Genomic DNA, 16,609 nt, shown 5'->3' on the forward strand with positions numbered 1-16,609 from the left:
AAGAAGCCAAAAAAAAATCTTGGGAGCAAAGTGAATGGAACCGAACGAAGGAAAATAGAAAAAATCTGAGAAAAAAAATTTACACCACTAGAGTCAGAAAATAGACATTAAATGTATCTAATAATCAGAGAATCTTTTAAAAATGTGAGGAAAAATATCGCATAGGTGATTTTTTGGAAATGTTGCATGTATTCTTTTGACTTAGTACTACATGCATTAAATGAACAAAGGCAAAAAAATTAGAAAAAATACATAAAAAACTGGTTTATTTTGAATAAATAAAAAATGGGCTACGAACATGCACCCCATGTTGTCAAATCTGAACATGTAGGGGAACTATCTGCTATAGAGGGCAAAAAACTTCTGAAACACTCCGAAGGTTTCTTGAAAACTTCTGCGAAAGAAATGATGTCAGATGAACCATGAAGGTACGTTCGATGAAAAATTAGCATTTTTTCAGAGTCGTTGGCTGAGAAAAACCTCTTCCAAATGAACAATGCAGCGACCTTGCCGTCATTTGTGAATCAAACGGCGAAGACCAACACCGACCGATCGCGTCATGACTCAGATCCTCTTCACACATGTTAGCCTTACCGCTACGTCTCCTCAATCAATATTTGGTAACAGCAAAGCACCTCAAAGTGCTTGCTCTTCTACGGATGATCGATAGAGTGAGAAAGCATGGATGGACGAACTCGATTAAGATGTTGAATGTGGGCATTAGTAGCCGCTCGTGCTCGGCCGCCAGTACACGGCCACGTACTAGAAATGGCCTTTGATCCGTGCCGCCATCATCGCCGGTCCGCTCATGGCCAGTCCCATAAGTGGTGCTGCATCGTGACAGACGTGTGAATAAGTGTGAATCCAAAAGAATTCGAGGGCTTCTCGACTGGAATGAACGCTTCCCGGTGGTGTTCCTATCGGACGGAAATAGTCTATGCCCTTCTTATGTAGATAAGCATTCTTCCACATAAGCACTTTCACACGGTCAGCAACTGGCATTCACATTCAGTCGCGTTTCTATGGGTATTTGGAGGAGAAGGGGCTCGTCGAAGACCGTTTTTTTTCAAGAGGTTTGCTGCAATGGTTTAAACGATACTGGTGAATGTGAATCTGTTGTTTGGAATAATAGGTCAGGTCCATATTTCGAGGGGATGCATAGTCCGAAACTGTACATCAGACAGTTGAAGTTCCCTTCTTTCTAGCTCTCTCAACTGGCTGCGGAAGTTTATCAAACATTCTCAGGAGGTCACATAGGCACTTTCAGCACCTTCAAAGAAAAAGTAAAGAAAATGATGAAAACCTTGATCTTTTCATGTTCTATGACTTTTCTCCGAATAAGGGAGCAAACATGAGTAAAAAAAAATATCGTCTAGACACCAGACGATATCTTTCTGTACTCATGTTTGCTCGAGGCATAAAGGAATTTGCGCCCGATGAGCATATAAAGGAAATTCTTTGACCAAAATCAAAGTATACTGATCCAGATTTGTCGACAATCGCTTCAGAAAGGAAATCCACCAGAAATGAGCGAACTTACAGCTTGTGAAACTCCGAAAAAAGTTTCACGATCATTCAGGGGAGAAAGATGTGAAGACTACATAAATCTTTGATTTTGCAAACGTTTCAGAAATACTAGGAATAATGAGAGAAATGTTTTTTTAGGAGCACCAAAACCCTAATAATGATTGGATGTTAGCGAAACGTTAAGTTGAAGAAATCCTGGAGATTACCTACCCACGGATGAAGAAGAAGACTCGTACATCCATGAGCACCTACTGACTGGTTACAGAAACGTACACTACTTCGATACAATAAAAAAATCACGACATTGATAGATAGATTGAAAAAATCGATCCAAAAGGTGGATTTATCAATTCGTCGACGACATTTCCGAAGAGAACGAGCTTTAAGGTGATTTCGAACTCCAAAAAAGCCATTTCACTTAGAACGCTTCCAACAAAACTATGTATCTCAAATTTCACTGAAGCACAATTGAATAAAAAAGATTACTCCAGACAAAAAACTTTCTACGTGAAGTTACTTTAAATGCACTCTATTCAAACAATTCTGTTCTCATTTTTCACACACTTGAAATCACACCTTCTAACAAGAAATTCAAGGTAAATGAGTGGAATGGAGGAACGGAGAGGTGAACAATGAAAAATATGCCGAATCTTCTTTTCCAAAGAAACATGCTTAAGAAGCCAGTGTTACCAAAACCCTCTTCTACTGGTGTTCGTTGAACAAAATATGAATGCTTTGGCAACTCAAAAATAGGGCTTTTGAACATTTCTAAAGGGATGCGAAATATTCCAAGCAAGCAGAAATTTAACGAATGCCGATCGTGCATAATGGCAAATAACAAAAAGCAAAGCAAGGAATTAATTATTTGTCGAGAATTCTACGTCGAAAAAAAAGTTCCCGGTATCATTTTCCATCAGTCATGTTCGAAAAAACAAAAGCTATCCAACTCAAATGGTTTACTGAAGCGACAAAAGAGAATTTCAATGAAGAAATCAGAACATATACTTCTGAGTTCCACCATGGTAGGATAAAATGGCGCTTCTCTGCTACAACTACACCAGCTTTAAATGGATAAGTCATTCCATGTTTGCATATGTCTGTACGAAACTATTTGGTTGGCGCCAAGACGCTCGAAATACCAATGCAAACAGAGCGACAAATTTTATGGCGTCAATTTCTGCTTTAAAATTAGGCAAGAAAACTTCTTCTTCTGTTTGAAGAAAGGACAGGGGATTTCTCTGCAAAGGAAAGCGATGATGGATGGAATCAAGCCTGTCCTAAGAGAAAACAGAGAAACAGAACAAAAAGGAAGAAAAACGTTCGAGCAGTCAATAACTTTTTGATGGATGACGTTGTCATTAGCTAGGAGAAACATCAAAAGTTTTGAACCTTAGTTTGTCTTCTCATTTTAATGTTTCGCAAGGGATTTCATGTGCCTGAAAAACTTCTATGAATGCAAACAGATTCCTGTGAAGAAAAAGACCCCGTCAAAAGAAAGAAAAAATAGAACCAGTCATCTCAAACCCGGTCTGGAATCTCAATTATTACATTCCAATCCCGGTTACGCAAGACGAATACATTGTAATGTGTGAAAATTCAAAAAGGAGAATTTTTCTAAAATCGAAGGCTTCGGGTTTGTACTGCATGTCTGTATAAGAAAAAAACCCTCTCGTCTCGTCTCGGGTTTCTCCAAACTTCCATCTATGTGCATCCATGTGCATCCATGCAGCTAGCCGCACAACAAATCTTTGAAATCCGAAAAAAAAAGCTGAGACTTAGCAGAATCAGAAAAAAAAAGTTACCAACACCAAATTAGACCACACAGATCCATTCACCAGAAATCTTTAAAGTTTCCATCCCATAGGGGTTATCCCTGATCCAAATACCGTAGGACTATGTGGTTCGGAACCAGTATCCATAAAAATCCACGCTCGCAGTAGCGCTTGAGAGAATAATTTGCCCAAGTTCAATTCCAGCAAAACATCCACTTGCGCTTTAGAGAAGTTAGGCTCTACCAGGCACATATGAGTCTTTCACCACCAGAAATTCATCCATGTACTCTAGGACTACTCGTTAGCGCATCCTTTTACGGAAATGCATTAAATCAACACCTCGACCACCCGTTTCGGTGTCTGTTTATCGCCAACAGCAACCGCATCGCAGTTTAACTTGCTCGGAATTCGCACAGTGCAAGCGAACTTTTGTCGGCAAGTAATTGCTCTCATAACTCTTTCCCTGGACGACTTTCTCAATGGGAAGTCATCTTTCACGTTTTCAGGACTTCTCGAAAATTCCCTAAGTGCGACAGGCCTCGAAGGCAAAGCCAACACAGTTTTTGCGTTTCCGTTGCAGTCGTTAGAGCGAATTCTATCCAAATTTCAAAAGTGGGTGACGGGAAGGGAAGAAAAGCTCAGGAAGAGAGAGGAAGTATGCAAATTTCGAAGGATTAGGAATAGAAACTTGTGAGTCCTGCCAGATGCAGACATCCTTCAAATTGACGTAAGTATGACTCAAATTTGGGCGACAGCTGTTGACTGATGTGATGAGTTTGTTCAGTTCCTGCTGGAACGAACGGCTCGATAACAGGTGCAAATAAAGGCTGACCAGATGCTCTGTGCAATCATCATGAGGCCCATCAGGCCTGCCGACTGCTACCTAGACGCCTTTCAAAATTTACGAGCATCGCGTGACAGCTCCCATCAATTATGATTTTAATGAAACTATGACAAAAAAAAAGAAAAAAAGAAAATCTGTAAAAGCTAAGCAAAATGTAGAAGAGTGAAAAATGTTGCAAAACTTTCATATTGCTCATCTATTCTGGATGGTCGGTTCAGATGTTTTGGCCTCTCTGGGAACCCCCCAGTAAATCCCTCTGTTCCAGCGATGTTCCTAAGAACAACAAAAAACTGCTGAAGGAGGACCTGCTTTTTTAACGAGTAGCAAAGGATTTTAGTTTTATAAGGGGATTATACCTAATCCTAGAGGAAAGTAGGTAATATTTTGGTTCTTTTTCTGGTTTTCTGGGGGGGGGGGGGGGGGGGATCTCCAATAAGTCCATTCTATATTGCCGCCGCAGCCCTATTCATACTGCGTGTTTTTGCGCAGGGTTCAACCTCTGCTGTTGCCTGCTTTGCTGATGCTCACATTTACCGACTCACTTTCAGAAACAATTCCAAAGTAGAGTTATTGATTGCTCCCAGAATGAAATCTCCCTTCTAAAGGTATTTTTCACTCAAGCTGCTCTTGGTAGATTAAGGCATATTCAAACTTCCAGAGTTGTAATTGTAAAGATTAAAAATGGGTAAATCAATGAGCACTGTCATCATTGACCATATTAATATCAATAGGATCAGTCATGAATATCTATGACTACTAAAGTATCAGCGATGAAAAGTTTATGCATCAACCTGCTAATAAAGAATAAAGGATAAAATGTTTTCTTTTTTAGAATGAGAATAGAAAGTCTTCTGGAATTCAATCCGGAATTGCAAACGCTTCAGGATTGTACAAGATTTTTTTTATAGATTTTTATAAAAGCGCCTTGGACAAGGATTTGCGGATGTCAACAGATCCAGTATCTTGCCAGTATCCTTATCCTCTCAGGCAAGTTTGGTACTAATTCATAGACTTCGAAAGAAATGAGAAATCTAGTTAACCTTGAGCGGTGTTGAACGAAGGACAGTGCGTACGAAAAGATGGTCTTCTGGAATTTCGTGGCTGTCAACCCGACCAGCAAGTGTTTGGGAAAAGATCACCTTAAAATCATGAACCATTCATGAATCATTTTCGCCGATTTCTTCCAAGCAGACAACTCTGAACACGTGAATGACGTTGGCGCCGTTGAAGTTGTGTTCAACCGAGTGAGTGTATATCAATTCGACTTTATGCTCACAATGAAATCATTGATGTGAACCACTACGGACGTAAACGAGTTATGGTTTTTACTGCGCAAACATAAGAAATAACATTTGCGTAGCTATTGAGTAGTACTCTTTATAAATTGCCGTCGTACAAAAACACACCAACTCGCTTAAAGGCAGCATATCACGAATCTGAGGTATTATGGTATTATGGATTTCAGGTGGAGTATTTGTATACGGGATAGTAGATTATGGAGAGGGGTGTGATTCCGTCCATTTGTCCCTAATTGCCGCAAAAAACGGCCCGGAAGATGCGCGCGTGCGCTGGCGCGCTCCAATCGAACTCCTTGTGGAAAATACTGCGCCGGAACGCTCGAAGCCGCATCTTCCGGGCCGTTTTTTACGACAATTATGAAGAAATGGACGGAATCACCCTTCTCTCAATAATCTACGATCCCGTATACGAATACTCCACCGGAAATCCGCACCACTCCAGATTCGTGGGATGATGTCTTTAAATTTCACTACGACTAGATCACGTTGACACAATGTACGAGTTTGAAGCATGAAATGATCCCGTCATGAAATGTTCGCGTGATATGTACGTTTACATGGTAACTTCGATTTTTCACTCTTTAAATAAATAATGTACCTTTGTTGACAACCCAGGCTCTAATCCTGGCCGCATAGTGCAACTGATAGGAAAAATGGTTCTATGCTGGTTCGGAATAGCACCGAGAATGTCCGCGGAACAAATCGTATATCAATAGAAGAATACAGCGCATCGAACTGTTCCAGAAATAAGCGAGGAAATACAAGAATGAAAAAGTCATAAACGAAATAATTCGACTTCAATGCTGACTTAGGTTCAAGTTAAAAATTTATACCGTAAATAAACAAATGAATAGTGCATATTAACTGAAGGCTTAGACGAAGTATTGGGTTGTCCCATTAGTTTCTTTACACAATCGTTAACAATTTAATTCACAGCAATCTGAGTCCCTAGGCTAAAAAAAAAACAGTGTATCACATCGACGAAGACTATTGACTATTCTGTTGATTTTATTGTGGTTAGGAATGTCTTTACTGTCAAATCGAAAAAACAAATGTAGAAAAGAAACCTATGAAACAACCTAATAGGTATCGTGCGCCACTATCTGTGGAATGAGAGGAACCACGATAGATGAGTAAAATTATGAATAATGTTATCAACACCTCAATTCTCTTTTTTGCTGTGATTGTTCCTATTTCCTATCGTATTTAGGATCTAGTAACAAAACTCGTCGATCAGCGAGGAAGCAACTTTTTCAGGAACTTTTCCAGAGAAATAAACAAAACAGACATGATAGGATAGAAAAACTAGAATTTTCATTATTTTGTATTGAAGTGCTACAAAACGCGAAAATATGTACTTGGTTCGTAACTCCATAATAGAGCATATACTAAAAAGGAAAAGCCTCCTTGTTTCAAAAAAAAACAAACATTTTGTAGGATTTTGTAGAACTCTTACGACATCATGAAAATTGTTCCAACTCTTTCTAACGATGCTTTCGATCGTTGATAGCAGAAAAAACTTCAAGTAATTCTTAAAATTGGCAGTATCAATCTTTGTGCCTGGTACAGCGAAAAAAGCCGAATAGAAGAGTGCTTTCAAATATGTAGATCATTTCATCCAACAAATCTAGTTTTTTTTTTCAGGAAGAAGTAACCAGTTTCCAAAGGATTTCTTCTACAATAACACAATAACTTTCCGTCAAACTTTGCGAACCTTGGCTGAACTGCGTGAAGGTTACAGTAATTAGTCCTTAGAAGAAGGCAAAGAGAGAGCTTGATTCGGACTGGGTAAGATTCACTAGTGTTAGCTGATGCCCGTATTAAGGTCTAACAACTAAAATTACGACACAATATTTATCTATTTATTTGTTTATTTATTACGCTCAATGGCGATTAAGAAAAATTTAAATTAAAGAAATTTCAACTAAAGAAAATCTTTTCTTTTGGTTCAAACAAAAGAATTCTAGGAGATCAAAGTTATTCCCATGGTGAAATCTACCCATCTCTGAAATCGCGAAGGAATAAGAAGGCGGAATAAATTGGCCTAGACTTTATCTTATACAGAATGGAACTTTCTTCAAACACTAAGTGCCGGGATCAGACAGTGATCAGAGGTGGTACTCCCGCAGTCAGCAGCCATGTGATGGACAAACACTGACGGTGATGGTCATTGTGTAAATAGAAATACAATAACTGAACCATGGATTGATGGATTACAGAACCACACAGGATCGAGCTCGAGCCCTCTTTTGAAGTAAAGTAGGTGGAATTTAGCACTAAAAATAGTTATGGGGAAGATGATGAGAATTCGAATGAATCAGAGGGTGTTATTGAAAACTCCTTCGAGCATTAAGCTAAAAGATCAACATTAGCTTTGCGCAAAGATTAGCAATGTTAGTCTAGTGCTAAGAAAAGGAAAAATCGCGAAAAATTGCATGCAGTGAAGAAACATTTTGCAAAACAGCGGACAAACGGATTTCTACGTAGTCGTGGGATATGAAAGACCCGCGTTATTTGCACATGGACAGCGATACCAAGCGCTGGGTGTGTGGGTTGGTTGGTCGGTCGAGCAGACCTGAAACCAAGACACTCTGTGGATCGCATGGACCATCTGCACTCCAATCGTTCAATCACCGACCGCACCCGCACATTCGTGAAACATCCGTGAAATGACCGACGGGAGCAGTGGGAATGGCCTGAACTGCTGCAAGGGCAGCTGGTTATTGTGGATTAATGGATGTTCCGGTACAAGTTGCGCAACTTTATGGCTTGAAGAGAACACGTAAACAAAGAAATCCACGGTCCGTTTCTTGGAACAACTTTGCATAGCTATAGATTTCAATTACTACAATTAAGAGTGAAAATTGGTGTTTTCTACGCAAAGCTTTTTTTCTACGAAGTTTTTAAATGGAACGTTTCTTAGCCTGAGGTTTCGGCTTCTTCGCTGTCTTCGAAGGCGTCAACTTAAGTGAACCCAAGACACAAGATCGTTTAAAGTAAAAATTGTGCTCTTCCAACATCTTCAGAAGTTCAAAAGATTGTTAGGGATATGGTAGAGGATTTCACACTAAAATCCGTAGAAATCTCACGAAAAAAAGGACACGTGGTGGAAGATAAACCTTTTTTTAATATTCACGTATAAACCTCTAAAGAATCAGTTAAATGACATATTTCAAGCACAATGACATTAAGTGTCAGCTAACCTTCCTTATCCTTATTAAAATTGAATGAAGTGGGCGATAAACTGAAAAATGATGTCAAAAGTCTGACTTTCTTAGAAGGACTTTAGTTCTAGGACTAATTCTAGGACTGACCAAGAATCTAATTCTAGGTGAAGGACTTTAATTTAATGGCTGGATTTTCAGCTCCTGTTCTTTTTTTTTAATGTACATTGGCATTCCATTCCCGTAATACAATATTTACGTGATAACAAATCCAGAATAGTGAGAAATAGCAGAAAAACGAGTTTTTTCCAGGAAGATATTTGATAGCATCGAAAAAGTGCTACTAATTGGGGAGTATAATATTACGACACTGGTTCCAAGAAGACAGTTGGTTTGTCTGCGATAGAAAAGAAATGAGTAACGAAATTGCTGAGGCATGAAATGCGGTGAGGTTAGAGAAAAGGGAGGAAGAAATTGGCTGCTCTCTTTTTTCTTGAAGAAAATGTCTGAGTCCACGGTGAAACCTCGTTGATTGAATATGAAAACGTGGAACTTAACCCTAACTTCCATACAATTCAGTGGACATGGCTATACTTAACCATTTTTCCTTTACAGATTAATAGAACACCGACCATACATGAACTCCGTCTAGAAAAGTGCAACTTTTGCTCGCAACATAGTGCAAGTTAGTCGTTTTCAAAGTGCATTGGAGTAATCAGAAAGCTGGAATACTCTCCTGAGGCTTTTTTTTCAGTGAAATTGTAACGTAGTGAGCACTTCCTTTTGGTTTTCCTTTTTTTTGGGGTTGCTTAGGAAGAAAGTGCAAAAATTCCTAGGAGGACCCAGCAAAGCATGGCAAGTATTACGGAATTATGAAGCCAAACGCTATTTTGTTCTTGTTCAATAAGTATGAATTTGAAATTGTAGGATGACTGTCAGAGAAATCTCTTATACGGGGGCAGCTCGCAAAGCGAATTTTTACAAAGTAAAGGGTGTGATCGATAGCATAAAAGTTATTTTGTTTATAAGAAGTAAACAAGTATTGCTTCTTTCTCGATCCAGAAATAAGTAATGTTTGTTTTCCTCTAAACAACAAAACGATCTCGTACCAGCCATACAAGAGGAATTCTCCTTTCTTTGCAATAATTGGCGCGAAATTGTTCCAAATACAGCAAATCAAGCGGAACTGCAGATTCGTTGCCACGGCAGCAGACTACAGCGAGGAATTCGCGAAATTTTGCACAAAATTCAATGCATTACGACTTTTCGTTGAGGTTGACTTCGAGCGGTGGTGCGGAAGGATAAAAGGATGAATTAACGATGAGGATGTGATAAGGTCACTACGCTGACTATATGGGTGAAATGTGGTCGGCGACGATTTGGAACCGAAGAACAAAGGATTGCGTGATGAGCGGAGACGCAGGATGAACGGATGTGATGGAGCTTTGAGAGGCATGGGAAAGACTCACACAATGGCTAGTTCAACGATGATTGCTGGAGAGCTGTAGTCCAGTACGACTGGTGCTCGTTGAAATGTATTTACTTGATGAGGAGAGGCGTTATGTTTATTTTGAGGAATTCACTTCGACGAGACGCATGTTTTCGTTTGCTTATAGCATTGCTTTCGCAGCAAAAGTGACAAAAACCTGCACCGAGAACGTCATCTGATAGCTTAGCCCATTAAAAAGTGTTTGTTAAAGTTCCCGAAAAAGATAAGCCCAAGGCACTTTCACCAGACCTGGAAAGGAGTGGTGATTGAAAATTGGAGATGGGACTAGGTGAGGATTTAGCAGTGTGATAGAATATCCATCGATTCGAAACAACGGAAAATAGAACCTTTTGAAACTTTCTGTTTACCTCTAAAATTCAATACATTTTTGAAAAGAATTATGAAAAATGTCAATCACTCAAAAAGTAAAAACTAAGGCAGCTAGATGTCCGGCAATTGAGTGCATGCAAAAAAATACAACAGGAGAAACAATTCTTGATCATCACTGTGAATCAAGTATCGTTCTCACGCGCTACTGTTTCCTCTTCTTTTTGAAAAACACCCTTTTCTTGAAAATTGTCCACGGCAAGAAACTCCTTCGGAGGGGAATGTGAGAAGGCAGAAGGCAAAAGCATTTCACCCTGATAAGGTCGAGGAGAGGGTGGAGATTTTCCGGACTCATTTTCTTTTTGTTTTTATGGGTTTTCACTTCTTTTTCTTTAAGGGCAGTATGCCTCGAATTTGAAGTGATGAGGGAATCCACGGCAAAAGCTAAAGATGTACTTGTAGCTTGCGAGATTAGGTATGGCTTCGCTCAAATCTCCCTAGTCGTCCTAATAAACGGTGTGGGAAGCGGTTTAGTTCCTACGAGGAACGCTAGAACGTTCCTGTATGTATACGTTCTGGTCCCCTCAGCAACCTATTCATACGTTTCACTTGGATAGGCAGTCGAGGAGAACTCAGTGGCCTTCGACCGCTGCGCAGCTAGATGCGGCGCGTGTACAAATGTGGAGCGTTACAACTGAAATCGTCGTGAAAAACGGAGTCTTTAGTCTTTTACGCCGTTTTTTTTTACTACGATTAAAGGCAGCATACCACGAATCTGGATTGGTACGGATTTCAGGTGGAGTATCCGTATACAGGGTCGTAGATAATAGAGACCAGGATGGTTCCGCTCATTTCTCCCTGAATCACTCGAGATGCCATTCCAAGCGCCCCCCCCCCCCCTCCTTACCTTCCCTTTTTTCCTTTCGGGCAGTCCGAATTGATTTTCGACGAATCGCCGGGCGGAGCCGGCGCAAGGGGTGGAACGTTGCAATAGATGCCGTCGTGCAAAACAGCATTCTGGAGGCGGTCTCCATAATCTACGACCCCGTATACGGATACTCCACCTGAAATCCGCACCTCCTCAGATTCGTGGGATGCTGCCTTTAAAAAGAAATGAGCGGAAACACCCCTGATCCCGCAATCTACGACCCCGTATAGAGTTTGTACATTCGAAATCCATACCACGTTAGATTCGTGGAGTGATTCAGGAAGGGTCTAAAATCTTAGTTTAGGAACCACGTTTCTACAACTTTTCACGTGTAGTTGAGCATGGAAAGCGTTTGCTGTAAAAGTAGTCGTAGTAAAATCCCATACCCGTCCTAGGAGAAAGCTAACTATGCATAGTTACGTAAAAACTGAGGCAGAAATCCAATTTTTGCAAATGAAGTCTTTGAGGTGCCTAAAATCACTAAAAACTACTAAACTAGCCAACAAGAGTTCTCTTCGTATAGCAAGTGCAAAAAATGAACATCGTATAGAATTGCCAAAAAAAGAAGAGAGAAAGGAAATCCGTACAAAGTCTCGCTCGAAGGCGCCTTAATGTTAGAGCGACAAAACTAATGGAAAAAGGAGTTAGAACTTGAAAGACTTTGAAAAGACCAAGTAATATTTGAGTATCATACCAAAAAGTAATCAAAAACAATAAAACAAAGCATAAAAGCAAGAACAAGAGAAGTCCAGAAGTTTTCCGCGTACTGTGGAGAGAGTTCAATGCACCGACAACGCGTCGCGTCAACCAGTTACAACACGTTTTACGCCTGTACATAGTTGCAACCGTTTTAAAGTGAGGTTTGCAAGAAAATGTGTCTAAGCAATGTAAGTCAACTTGATTAGAAGTTGAATTACAGTACATAAGTCAGTTTTAGTGAGACTCTAACGTCTCTAACATCTCTAAAGAATACATATTAGAACTTTTGTTGCTTTGTTTTTCGATCATTTGAAATGCATGTGGCATTGCCATGCAAACTTGCATGCTCTTTCAGATACATACATTTTTAGAGTCGGGAGCAAGTTTAGATATTAATAAAGTTGAAGACTCAAACACCCCTTATTTTGGCTACGGACAAAAATCTCCGGTCATCCCAAAATTCAGAAGATCTTCAGAAATGGAAATCTGGGTGCACCATTTTTCACGCTCATTTCCCTTGCCCAGTTGGGTTTCACCGCCACCACGCGAGTAAACGGATAAATGCGCAAACCGGAAACGATAACGGTCAGCAAGTAAAACAAAAACAACCAGCTGCGCATAGGTGCGGTAATAAAATGGTAGGAAGTTACGTGTACATACCGCATACACATATACAACGGTCTTTCTGCTATTCCATGCTGGATTATTTAAAAGCGGCGATTAAAGGTCCCATTACTCACTTATCGACCGCGCAGGAAACGATTCTCGGCCGCGCGCGCGTATTTTGTGGGCGCTAGTGAAACTCTGGAGGCTCTCTTGCTCAAGGACTCCCGTAACCCTTTGACTCTGAATCAGGGTACAGCTTTTTGCGTGGATCGAATGAGTCAAAATATCGTTGTTCTCATGCGAAAATTTTGTGGATAAAGTAGAACATTCCCCAAGCTAAGAGGGCACACAGCTTCAGATACATAGCTGAGACGGATGAAAAACCAATACTGGAGGTGAATAGCGCATTCGAGGCTAGGAAGAAACAGAGGAAGGTGCATTCTTGTAAACAGTGCGCAAACGTCAGCCCGTTGTTGTAGTTCTATGTCTCTGCTAATTTTGACAGTGGGAAATGTGTATTTTTATGAGTACTAATTTATATGATACCACTTCCGTTGGATTATACGTCCGCTTAGGGCGTCGAAGGTAAGGGTTGGCGACATGAACCGACAAACTTCCGCAATGCAAACTAAAAACGCAAGATAATCGTTAGAGTAACTACAGTATGAATTTAAAAAACAAGAGTAATTAGTAGACAGTAGCACCATAAAGGCTACATAGCACTAACCAGTATGTGTGATACGGTGTCAGGATATATAACAGAGAGAGTCATCCACTTTGCTATAACTGTCTTCGCAAACTTTTCGATTTCCAGGTGTTTGGAGGCCATCAACAACGGCAGTTACAGTTACCAATCGTGGTATGTCCAAGAGCATGACCGAAAATAGAATCATTATTGTCTGCAAGCTCTGCATTGCCAAGCTAAACTACTCTCATGTTCATAATACTTTGTTTTCTATATTTCCCCTAGGAATTGATTATTTATCAAAATTGATTTGTCTTTTCACTAAAGCTTTCACAGTGATTCTTCTCAGCGCATTAAGTAGCCTTCTTTACTTAGTAATGATACAGAAAATGACGGTAGATGCAACGCACAGGTAGGAATTGATGAAAACTACGGCGATCCGAAAAGTTAGAAGTGAAGCGTCGCAAACACTGAAATCGTTACTACAAATATTATTGATCAAATAAAGCATCGATTTCCAGTCTTTTTGCAGTTGGGCAGAGTTGAAAATAGTGTAAAATAAAATAAATAAATATAAAAAGTGTTGACCGCTAATTTTTCATACAGTTAAAACCTTCAGTGCTCTCTCCAGTCAGTTCTAAACGAATCTCGCTTGCAAAAACGCATTTTCGTAGGAGAATGATAATTAGTAGTGAATAATCGCAGCCTTGATGACAGGAAAGATGAATGCAAATCATCCGAAAAAATTGAGTGGAAATTTTGTAAATAAGAAGATATGAAGCAATAACAAGCTTCTACCTACTTTCTAAAAGTATCTGACCAAAGTTTTGAACTACCTCCAGTGAGAGCTTAAGGAGGTAAAGTTGTGTGGTTATGCGACTTTTCTGGAGCTCCCATAATTTGTAGCAATTTCATAACCTTTTACCTGTCATGCAGACTAGAAAACAATTTTGTTGTTTTCTACGAACACATGATTTTTTGTACTCAAATGATAGTATGGAAAAACATAACTAAGTAATCACTTTCTATTTTTTATTCAAAAAAATTAAGGCAAGTTTCCGAATTAAGAAAACTTGTAGAGTTTCAAATGAAAATCAATTGAAATGTTATCAACCACTCTATCGTTGCCAAGAAAAAATGGTTTGTAAAAAAAAATCTGAGGACCTGCAAAAGAACGCTTGCAAGGAACCTAAGAACGATCATGCTCCTGATATTTAAGGATGCATGCGAAGTTCGCATGCAAAGCAAAGAAAGAAAGACTTTTTAAAATGAATACATTTTTTAAAGAAAATCTAGAAACTTAGGACGCCATAGAAGACATTAGCTAACACGAATCCTTCTTTGCTGGACTTTGCTAAATAGCTGTTTGAAGCGGCTGACAGCAGTTGACGCCTAATGTGTTTGTGTCGTCAAAAGAAGCAAGTTTAAACGAGCAGATGTCCTCTACGCGCTATGCTCTAAAAGTCTTACATGCTTTGATGATCCAGAAGATAAAACTTTGGAATAGGCGGAAAAAACTCGCTGCCTTCCTTTTTCTCGGAAAAAAGTTGCACTTTTATTAAGTGCTATCATCAGCCGCTCTGTGGCTTTTCAAGAACTTTAATTTCAACACCAAACAATTTTAAAGTAATGCATAAATTCAAAATATTTTCGTGAGACGATAAAAGTTATGAGAAGTATAAATCTATGAAAGCTGATATCCTTCTTGAGTGTAAAAAAAAATTCAGGGAGTCGTTTACTTCTGTAGAATGAAGGAAGAAAACAAGACCTACTATCTTATTAGGTTCACATGTAGCACAATTAGTATGAGGTTCGACAGCGATTACATACATGCTCGACGGTTCGAAACCTTATCAGAGCCAACCAAGCCTTTCATCCAGCTGAGATCGATGAAGGAGTAGCAGACTTCTCTTCGCAGTTGTATAAGCTGCACACACGTTCACAAAACAATTCTGAATTAAAGTCGAACGCGTAGGCGCACCACAACGGAGTTGACCTATAATAGTTGGGCTTGGTATAAAAAAAGGAACTAAGGCTTAGTGGCGTCGAGAAAAGCGGAAAAGGCCTTGGATAAGCAATAGAACAGCAATTGGAGTATAAGCTTCTTGTCATCATGCTCACTTCTGTAAATCATCATCATCACCGAGAAATTCAGTCAAAGTCGAGCACAAAGCGCTGTTGTTTATGAAGATGTATTCAACAAAGAAAACCAACTGTGAACTACATAGACGATGAAATACTATCTGAATATTGGTAGCAAAACTAAAAAAAATTCTAAGAAGACAAGAACGAACTTCTCACAGATATCCATTGAGGTCCCGAGGAAAACCAGCTCATTCCACAAGGAGAGTGAGTTCACGAACTACAACCAGGGACCGCAATTATGCAAAAGACAAACTATGTTATAGTTGACGTCAGACGTTTTCAACCGTTCGAGTGCGTACGTCACCGATTGGAACAAGAAGGATAGTGTATCCAGTAGAGAAATAGCTTATACTTAGCAACAGATATGTTTCCCTCATCCGGTTGAACACGGTCGACACCGTCTATAAGTAACTTAATGTTGCGATCGAGTCCAAATACAACTATGGTGCCTAGAACCTAGTGGGTTGGGCCGTTCCTTACCTGTAGTTCTAGCAAGTAAAACTCAATGGAGCTGTGTCCTACTTATTAAGCATGAAATGAGAAAAATAATACAATTATAGATAGAAATAGAAACAAAAACAAAAGTAAAGAGAAACAATATAAGATGTGAAAAAATGGATCACACGCGTAGAAATCCCCTATAAACGGCAAGTGTAATCAATCAAAAACTTTATGAACATTTGGAGGTGCTAAACAGTCGTTGTCAAAAGGCAAATAAATAAACAGCAAAAGATGCATTTGCACAACCAGAGTAAACTCGAGTAAACTATTTTTTTGATTAATATCTGTGAACAATAGAGTTATAATTTATTGGAGTATTGGAGTAGTAATTGTAGTAGTTTATTTATTTATTAAAGTAAACTCCTGTATACCGATGTTTTGGTACCGATTCACCGAACGACCGTATATCAGGCACTACTCAGCTGATCATCACCAGACGTCATAATTTTTGATTAAGCTATACGTACCATATTTATCGTTTTGCTATGAATTTAAACAACTATTCGAATTCATAGTAAGATCACTTATACGGCGTATAGACTGACTCAAAGAACTGCGAGAAGTTCCAATGGAAAATCCTAAGAAACGAAATTCCTGCGGTGATCAAAAATGAACAGCGAGGTA

At 39.4% G+C, this 16,609-nt stretch overlaps 1 protein-coding gene across 1 annotated transcript; it reads right to left on the minus strand.

Annotated features, from left to right (window-relative positions):
• Positions 1–762: 762 nt before the first annotated feature.
• On the minus strand, positions 763–1,002 carry RB195_009195 (uncharacterized protein; the record flags this gene model as incomplete). The annotated part of the gene is made up of 1 exon (XM_064196069.1): positions 763–1,002. One exon carries the CDS (start codon positions 1,000–1,002, stop codon positions 763–765), a length of 240 nt encoding a protein of 79 aa, XP_064047214.1.
• Positions 1,003–16,609: the final 15,607 nt, after the last annotated feature.

The sequence above is a fragment of the Necator americanus genome, chromosome III, assembly GCF_031761385.1.
Source record: "Necator americanus strain Aroian chromosome III, whole genome shotgun sequence".
In the NCBI taxonomy this organism is placed as follows: domain Eukaryota; kingdom Metazoa; phylum Nematoda; class Chromadorea; order Rhabditida; family Ancylostomatidae; genus Necator; species Necator americanus.